General features: G+C 42.0%; 1 protein-coding gene across 1 annotated transcript in view; it reads right to left on the bottom strand.

Annotated features, from left to right (window-relative positions):
• Window positions 1–6,147: 6,147 nt before the first annotated feature.
• LOC143339492 (rho-related GTP-binding protein RhoN-like) overlaps window positions 6,148–9,625 on the bottom strand; it is a 30,588-nt gene continuing 27,110 nt past the window's right edge. The window contains exon 5 of the mRNA XM_076760749.1: window positions 6,148–7,231. Coding sequence (XP_076616864.1) covers window positions 6,977–7,231 — 255 coding nt within the window. The 3' untranslated portion in view covers window positions 6,148–6,976. The remainder of the gene's footprint in view (window positions 7,232–9,625) is intronic.

Here is a 9,625-nt window from a genome sequence, read left to right as displayed (position 1 = left end):
AAAAGACTTATCATGAAGCTGAAAAAATATGTGGTAGATTTATTGACAATGGAAGTAACTGTTATTTCTAGGCCTGCATTTAAACTCAGACAGTTTATTGATATGTTAGGGTCGTCACAGGTCAGTATTGCACAGCATGGAGGAAATGCTAAAACTGAAAAACAGTCTTTATTCCAAATCCTGAATTCTGTCTTTTTTGCAAGAGAATAAAATAGTGTTACACCTGGAAAAGCTAGCAGGTAAGTAGGTACCAGCTTTGTTGGGTAGAAGAAGACTTAAGCTTTTTGTTCAGATCTTGTTAATGACCATCATTCAGCTATTTTAGATATTTTTGATGTTCGTGTGCACATCACATACAAGCACATGTCAGCTCTCTGTAGTCTAGCTGCTGTGAAAAATGAGCCCACTTGCTCACGATGACCCCAACTGCTCTCACACTTTGCTGCTGTGATCCTCATTAGCTGCTGGCCTGAAGCCTCCAAAAGTATTTTAACAGTATTTTGGTCGCACCCTTTGGCTGCGACCCAAACACTGTCAACAAGTGTCTCTTCAACAAAGTCCTTAAAGCCGGGTCACGAACTTCACAGTGAAACTATCTAGAAAATGAACCGGTTCGGTTTCCTCACAAGCAAGTTCATAGTGCCTCCAAAAGTTTCTCGTAGAAAGAAGGGCACTGAATTTACATAGTTGGAATAAACTGTATTTTTAACAAGTCAGGCCCTCCAGTACAAGCGCTGTTTACTCCTAGTTAAATTTGCAAGAGTTCCACCGTAGTAAAAATCCAATTTCAGAAACATGCATGCTTGTATGCGCAGCTGCGTTTTGTTTTGTGCATGTGCTCCCACTCGTCTTGGCTCCACAAATTTGCCGCCTTCATTGTTGCGCAGAGAGAACAGAAGGAGAAGCCTCAGCCCTCATGGACACAGGGCACATATATTTTTAATCTGCTCAATTTTACATACTGTTTAAATGGGTCCTGCATTTTTAATGACTCACTCTCTCCCACTGACACGGCAACCATTATCATGACATTGCCATTGTGTTGCTTGTATTGGGTGGTTGATGCTTGTTGCCAGCCTTATTTCACCTAATTCCCTTTGCTTGTGATGTTAAAAGCGGGGATTTGAGTAAAACTGAACCGATAATAGAGCAGTGCTGTCAGCCATCTTCCACCCTCAGAGCATTAGGGTGCAGTTTTATGGCTGCTGACACTGTGCAAGCAGGAAGGGCATTAAAGATGCAGAAGGGTTGAGCCTCGGTGGTCACTGATCAGTGCTGCTTTATAGTGGAATTAAAATGAAAAATGGACCCCCTGCAAAGTGTGTTTGTATCAAGATAATGGTGCATATAATAATAATGCAGGAAAAGCAGTACATTCAGATAGACTCCTGTCTCACTCCAAAGTACATAAACAAAGTCCCGTCCTGTGCAGAAAAAAAACAATAAATTTTGCATATCAGAATTTCCATAATTACATGTGAACTTTTCACATGACCGCGCGTGACTTCACATTATTTTACACGTCTCACAGGGGACTTATAATGCAGGTCGCAGACTGGATTCGAAGCCCCAAAGTTGTTGATGGAGTTGATTGTTGCTTCTCTGTAAGACATTCATTTCGCATTCCAGGTAAATGCTTTGTGATTAGATGGTTAGATTGAAGAGCAGCAGGGCTCTGAATCCTGAGGAACAAGACTGAGAACCACTTCTCTAGTTGTTGGTGGCGTCGTCCTCTCACCCGAGAGCTGTGATTCAAATCCCGCTGAAGCCTTAATTGCTGAAGTGGCCCAGAGAAAGCTACTTAGGTCTTAGCCAACATCCTAACCACAGGCAAAAAAGGAGAATATGCCCCTTGGGGAATAAGGCATGCATTAATGAAGTACATTCAAGTGCCTTTATTTAGGAGATGCACATGCACATTTTTTACAAAGTAACAAGTCATTTGCTGGATTATACAGACTGTCACCATTATGTTGGTCTTCAGTACTCTTCTGAAGAGACAAACCACAGTATTGCTATGACGAGACCTTTTTTTTTTTTTTTTTGAGGCATGCATGTCGACTTGCCTTGCTGATATTTTCAGTCAAATGTCTGAGACAGGCGGCTATGCTACTTTCATGGCTCCAGAAATGGCAAAATCAATCTTACAGACACTCATGTGTCCCGGAGGATGGAGTACACTGACTTTACTCCAGCAGCACAGCGAGGGTGAGATTTTTAGTGAAACATCTCTACAGCTGGGACTGATAGGGCGAATCAAAATTTTGACCTAACGATGCTGCAAAAGTTAAGGGTCCACTGAAGTTACTACAATTCATCCCGGGGGGAACACGGATGTTACTACCAAATTTCATGACAGTCTATCCAATGGTTGTGGAGATATTTCACTAAACTTCAAAAATGTCAGCCCTGTGGTGGCAGAAAAGTCAGGACATTACCAAAATCAGTAGCATTGATCCTCTGGGATCCATGAATATTTGTACAAACTTTCATGACAATCAGTCCAATAGTTGAGATATTTCAGTCAGGAAGTGGTGGACCATCATCTGTAAAGCTACGCTACTACTTTGACTAAGAATGCAAATGCTCTGTTAGTCAAAGTTCACCACTTTGTGAACACATGATTGGATAAAGGATATCACTATATGGGCTTCTTTAAACCTTTGTCTGTCAACACAGTTTCTTCCCAAATAATTATTATTTACTTTTTGCACAGTGTCCCAACTTTTCTCCATCATGGTTGTACCTTCAGACCCTTCAGTGTTTTGAATTGTTGTCTCACTTTAGGCAGTAAAGTGATGTCACCCACCCACCCTCCTTTATCGACTAAACCCTTTTCTAGGACTTCATCAGACTAACTTTTTCTGAGTTGCAAACTTCTCTCTTTCATCTTCCTCCTCTATTTGCTCTTATTTTGAATCCACTCTGCTTCTCAGGACTCATCCCTGGTTGCTTTTATGCCAGAACTGCACTATATTTTTCTGAATGTCAGCGCCTCCGGCTAAGAGTGATATCTAAATGTGGAAAACACTATAGCCTATCCCGTCTTATTTAAACTGACCAAACTTTGAACACTCTTGGCTGTACTTTGGTGGTAATACCGATACTGTACACTGACACATAACCTGTACGCATAAAGATAAAATGTAAAGCTGGAAGTCCTTTGTGGTCTCTGACAATTGAAAAAAATAGAACAAAATATCAGAGCGTTGTGCATGTGGGAGTCTAATGGTCTTTTTCTCTCTGTGGTCTTACGTCTCATACCTTCTGGCCCATTTGGAGTTCATTTTTCCACATACCCACTTATATTGGCTGCTTTTCTCACACAAATCCCCTCCACGAAATGGGAAGCATCTGACAACTGCTGAAAAATTGTCCCCATTAATACACTAGAAGGCTTTAGCTATAGTATGCTCTGCAGTCGCTCCACAGCCTTACTTAGTTGTTGAGTGGAATGCCATTGAGCCAGGTGAGGCTGCAAGGACAAGAGCGATGACTGTTTGCCAAATATGTTTGCTCACCTCAGCTGGAGGCTAAAGAGACCGCAAAGTGACATCTTTCACATTCTCTGTAGCATCAACAAACATTTCTTCCACCGCAGCACAGGCTGACCCAGTGCCCGAGGCTGAGGTTATGCAAGTTTCTCCCCTAACTGGATGTCGCTGGTCCTTCACAGGGCTGCAGCTGATGCAGCTCTGAAGTGTGGAGTATCAGAGTTGCAATTTCAATTTCAAGTCTAATTCAATTCAAGTCTAATAATTTGCTCCTATTATGTCAGCGGAGCTAGCCAAAAGGCTTATTCTTTCCATGATAATGATAAAAGAGAATTTGACTCTGTATGTGAATAATAAACTAGTGTTTCATGCAATGTGTTCAAAATAACACCACCCTACTGGGAGTCATTATCCGTGCGTCTGACCAGCCATTATTAACCACCGGTAGCACTTGTGATTAAATTACTATGCAGATGTTGTCATATACTGTTATGGAATTGTAGCTTCTCCCTGTGTGCGGACGTCCTCTCCCCCCCGACTGTAGGCCTGCCTCGGTCTCTCCTCAGGCATGTGGTGCGACCTCGCGCTGCCTGCATGGCAACGTGGCAGCGATGCTGTGAAATGTCACTTTGCCGTTGCTCACAGAGGCAGCGAGTTGCCGCAGGGCCTTATCCATGGTGGTGGGAAACAAATGGAACAAGAGTCACAGTTAAAGGTCAGACTACAAGGCTCATGAATACAGTCCACATCAGCTGTATTCGTTTTAAATATGAGGGGAACATATTCATCATATTTGTGATGTTGCTGAGTAGTTTTAAAGTATAAGTGTGAAAATAATGGCAATGTGAAGTTGATCATTTTTGTTCCAGTGCTGACAAATGTTGGCTGGTTCTGTGAACATCAAAGGCAGGAAAGCAAAGAGTCCTTTTGAAGAGGCATGGTTACAATGCATCCTCCTCCCTTTGCCAATTCAATAACAAAAATATGCGAGTGTTATAAGTTCCGACGCAACATGCCCAATATATTACCGCTGGCTCCCTTTCAAAAACAATTACTCAGATGATCCTCTGAACGGTGAAAGAGAATAGGTCAGGGCAGATGCCTCAAACAGATGGAATACACTGCCAGCTTCAGTGCCGCATTGTATTATAAGCCCATAGATCTAGAAGACTTCACAGGACTGAAAATCAGCTTGAAAATCATATTGCACCGCAGACATTTTGATCTGTGACTGATAAATTGTAGGATTAAATAAAGTTTAAGTAAATCAGCTGTATGTGCAGCTAATCTGCTGCAGCCAGGCAGTGGCCAGCAGTTGCAGGTGGGAGAGACGTTTATTGATACACAGTGAGACGTGCCAAGAGTGTGATGAGCGTTCCTATGGAAGCCCGGTACTAATGTGAAATGATGTTTTGATATATCATCAGGTCCTGCAGTGGGTGTCAGACTGTGCCATCATAAATCTACTCGGCCTTTTTAACTGTCTTTGAATCCTACCCTTGCTGAAGCAAAGAACAGACACCCAGCTCATTTAACCAGGCCCTCTAGTGTACCCACACTGTGTCTGGCTTTATAGGCAGTTTCATCATAAAACTTAACCTTTGAAGTGCAACCTTTTACTGAAAAGGTGTACGGACATTTTGTTATTTCCATGTCATCTTCCTTATAGTCACAAATCATACAGGTGTGAGCACGCTGATGTGGCATTGTGAGTTGCCAACGAGACATTAGATGACCTGTAGGCTTACATCCCAGCTCACTGTAATGTAGGCAGAGAGCCGTACCTGTCCAAGCATTAGTTTGCATTCACACCAGATGTGTTATTTTGTCTTCTTTTAGTCACACTAAATGATGGCAGTGTCGCTCTGTCTCAAACACTTCAGTGACTTTAATGGTGTATCTCAACAACTACTAGATGAGTTGCCATGAAATTAGTTTTACACTTTCATGGTCCCCAGTGGATGAATTGCAGTAACTTTGGTGATTCCTTAATGTTTCATTTGGCACCATCATCACGTCAGATTTTTTATTCGTCCTATATTATGGTTTATGACCAAATACCTGGAAAGCTCAACCTCACCTTCTCAACCTGTACCTTGTGTTTAGTGCTAATTAGCAACTTTTACAATGCTGAAACTTAAAGGACGAACATGATAAACATGCCAAACAGCATGTTAGCATTTAGCTCCAAAGCACCACTGTGCCTATGTGCAACCTCACTGCTGTGCTACAGCTGCATCCCTACTTAGACAGGCAAGAGCATGACATGTATGATTCACAAGTTCAGAGTGTGTGTTTCTGTTTACCATTATGTCCTATTGGCCACTTACGTCATTTATGATGATGTGTCTTTTTATCTGAAGGTGGTCTAGTGCACATTGTTGATTTACGGCAAAGTTATTTGCTGTCAGTATTTCTGTGCTTTTGAGATTGGAAAACTTTTTCAAGTAGAAAGTGATATCTTCTGTTGTGTTCAGAGCTCAAACTGCTTTGCTCTCGGCTCCACTGGATTCAGATGCAGAAAGAAAAATTCTGGCTAAGACAAAAATCTAACAAATCGAAGATTTCTCATTAATACGCTTCACTTTTCTGAGCACAGTAATTCAGGATCAAGGCCAAATTGAATTCCATATGAAAGATGTTCCAACACTCAGCAGATGAAGTTTTTTTTTTTATTTCATTATCACATGTACAACATACTGTAACAGTCACCCTCTTTGCTCCCCCTGTGACTTTCCTTCCCAGTGAGGATTATTAGAACAAGATTAATTTCACAACACTTCAGTAGTATGTGGTGAGTGATTATTCACTTTTCAATATTTAAAGCACTTGTGGTTTAAGAAAATTAGTGTCATCTCAGCCCACGAGTTTTTTTTTGTTTTGTTTTGTTTTTTTATCTGTCTAGATTTTCTTTTCAGCTTGTCATATGAAGTGGAACAGCAGAGTTCATTTCCTGGCATTTGCGAATGACTCAGAGCAGTTTGCGTGCATCGTATTGTGCTTCATTTTACTTACACTTAAAGAGAGAATAGCATTTCAAAACAGGAAACAACATAAAAGAGGTCAGGACCGGCACTGTTGCTGCTGGCTCCTGCAAGGTGATCTTTCCAGTTATTTTTTTCCCTTTAATCTCCAAACTCACTTTTTTCTATCCTTGCGTTTTATTTGCAAACCAGCCTGTTTGTGTCCATGACCATTGTTGTCCACTTGGTCAGGTAAAAGCATTAAAGAAAAACAGCTTTTGCCACAACAATGACCTCCGCAGATGAGAACACGGCCACAGAGAAAAATAACAAGGAGAGTTTTGCTAAAGAAGGACAAACAATTCCTCAAAGAAACTCCACAGGATAGCATTCATTCTTGTTTTCGTCCTTTATGCAGTGCAAAGATCTGACAAGAATTTACCAATAAATTAAGTTCATGTGCAGTATGGTTTCATGTCCATCAGCACACGCCGGTCAGGTGGCTCGCAGACTCTGGTCCTACATGAGCACGCAGCTTTTGGCCCGGTCCTTTCTAATGGCAGGTGGGTGCTCGTGAATCTCAGTCCGGGGCGGCTGCTGGGAGACCCGCTTGAGGCCACGACGTGAGCCAGCACGTTTGAGCTGAGGCCGATGGATGCGGGACACAGATGACAGGGTGGTGACGTGGAAAACGTCGCGGACGCTGTTCTCCGAATACTTCGAAGTGCACTCTGCGTAGGCCACGGCACCGATCTGCCTTGCCAAATTAGTGCCCTGGAAGCAGAGAAATAGAGAAAATGGGCCCGTTAAGAGGACAAATAAACAGCGAGGACTTAAACCTGCATTAATTTATTTTAAGGGGGGAGACTTGGAGGCAGTGGATCAAGTTGTAAACGCAACACGATAAGTAATGACCTCATACAGGTAGCCTGTTTACACATTATTCATTTGACACAGCATTTTCAATGTAACACCAGTATTTACTCTCCTTTTTAGCTCTATTTTTGGTCTCCACCAACTCCTGAGGGAAGCAGGCACTCCACTGTGTTCACCAGCTAGATGCTAACTGTCTGTTTGCCATTTGGTGTTAAGCAGGTATTGCACAGCTGTCTGCTGCAGCAGGAAAAAGGTTGATGAGAACACTGCGACTGAACCAAAACAGTAAATTTGTGGGTTGTAAAACCAAAACAATTAGCTTAACAACCCTAAAATGCTTCACAGGGAGGAAAATTGCTGCCTGTTAGTAATCCTGGCCATGACCACCCTCTGAGTTTTCAGTTGTTAGCATAAAAAAAGATTAGTGCTGCCTTAAAATTCAAACATTTATCCACCTGTATGCTTCAGTTTCTGTTTGTAGTCCAAAAGCAGGTGACTCACACAGAGAGAGAGCTGCTGAGAGCTGGTACTTAGAGCAAACTGTGTGTGTGTGTGTGTGTGTGTGTGTGTGTGTGTGTGTGTGTGTGTGAGAGAGAGAGAGAGAGAGACGGAGGGGTCATGTGGTGGAAACGATGCTTTTTGCATTCTTAAATGTCATGTCAAACCTCTGGAACACTGTTGACGCCTCCTGTAATCCAGCAGAGTCAGAGTTAAGCGTTTACACAGCGTTACATTTGGTTTTGGAAAGCAGCACTATGAGTGCATTAATGCACAAACAGCGGACTCTCATCACTGTTTGTTACACGCTGTTATATCATCCCTACCTTGTCCTTTTGTGGATATCAGACCACTGGTCTTGGTCATGGACAGTAAAGATTTCCCACTTAATAAAAGCCTACGCCATCAGAGGCATAACAGCTAGCTGGTGCATACAGAAAGCTGAGATCCTCCACAGAGCTATGAAATATTCAAGGCCTATCTGTGCAACTGTATAACTCAAACGTAAAAGCTCAGCTTATTCCCGGTAGTAGTTGGCAGCATCTTAAATCTCGGCTGGTTGAACTTATATGTATATGGTGCTTTCATTTGGCTTACCTGTCCTTCTCGGGTGCATCTTGTAATAATGTAGATTTTGTATTGCTAAATAACACTTCTGCTCTGGCGCCTTTGTGAGTTTGTCTCTCTATTGGAGTGTGTCATCAATTGGATTCATCAACTTCTCTGGCAATGAAACATCTACACTGTGCGACAGCGTAGGTGTTCAGACATCAGTGTTAGAGTTATTCCATATTGAGGGAGCATCTAACAGCAGGATGTGCTGATATTGTTTCCCCCTCTATGAAAAATATTACAGGCTCGAGCTGTGCTAGCAGGGAGGCTGCATTATTTTTGCATTACTGGAAATGTTCCAGCACTTCAAGTCTTTTTTTTTTTTTTTTTTTTTTTTTTTTGACACCCATAAGCTGATTACAGCAGTAGTCACACAGTTCATGTACAGATCATTGTGGTGAATGCATTTCTCCCTGGGGATCACATCAGTTGGTCAAGTGGCTGAAATGAAAAGGTCCCAGTTTGTGGCAGTTTGCACTGCGGCCGTTTGAATGCTGCCCACTGAGAAAAGCTCTACAGCTACACTTTTCAGCACAGCTCGCTCTCAACCTTTGCTCTGTTCTCCATCTTCTTCTATTATATCAATCAAGTCAGGCCACAGTGCTGTGAATTGTTTGACCACAGAGTTTCTTTTCAGGGCTCTGTGAAACCAGCAGCCTCAAATGTGTTGTCTTGTGGGTGTTTCTCACTGTTGATTGTTCACATTTTGGCAAAAACAGGTAATTAAAATGATGTTAAGTCATGGTTTTCACCCAGTTTTGATGCAGCGAAATTGGACAAATATAAGAGTACGCTAAAGACATGCTTTGGGTGCCTTTGGGATGGTTATTTTAAGTGTTTTTCAATTGAACTACAGTGAACAGCTACAGTACACGTCCAGCCAAACAAGGTAAAAGCAGCCTGACTGTGAGGAGTTTAGAGTGAATGGAAAATAAAGAAGGAGTTTCAAAGTTGAAAATTGCTGCTGGTACAGTTTCAGGAAAACATTTGTCGTGATCAAAGGTTTCTGTTAATTTGGAGATGAATCACTTTATGCAACTCATCAGAGATCTTGATGGACCGATTCTGATGCCATTACTGACGGGAAAATGAGGGCGGTTACCTTTGCTTTGTCGGAGGTATGAGAAAATATTAATGTGTTGACAAAAGGCTGCCAAGAAGTGGGAATTCAAATTTACATGA

This window comes from Chaetodon auriga, chromosome 20 (assembly GCF_051107435.1).
Source record: "Chaetodon auriga isolate fChaAug3 chromosome 20, fChaAug3.hap1, whole genome shotgun sequence".
NCBI lineage: Eukaryota > Metazoa > Chordata > Actinopteri > Chaetodontiformes > Chaetodontidae > Chaetodon > Chaetodon auriga.
Note: the sequence above shows the minus strand (reverse complement) of the source record. Positions and strands in the feature narration are given on the sequence as shown.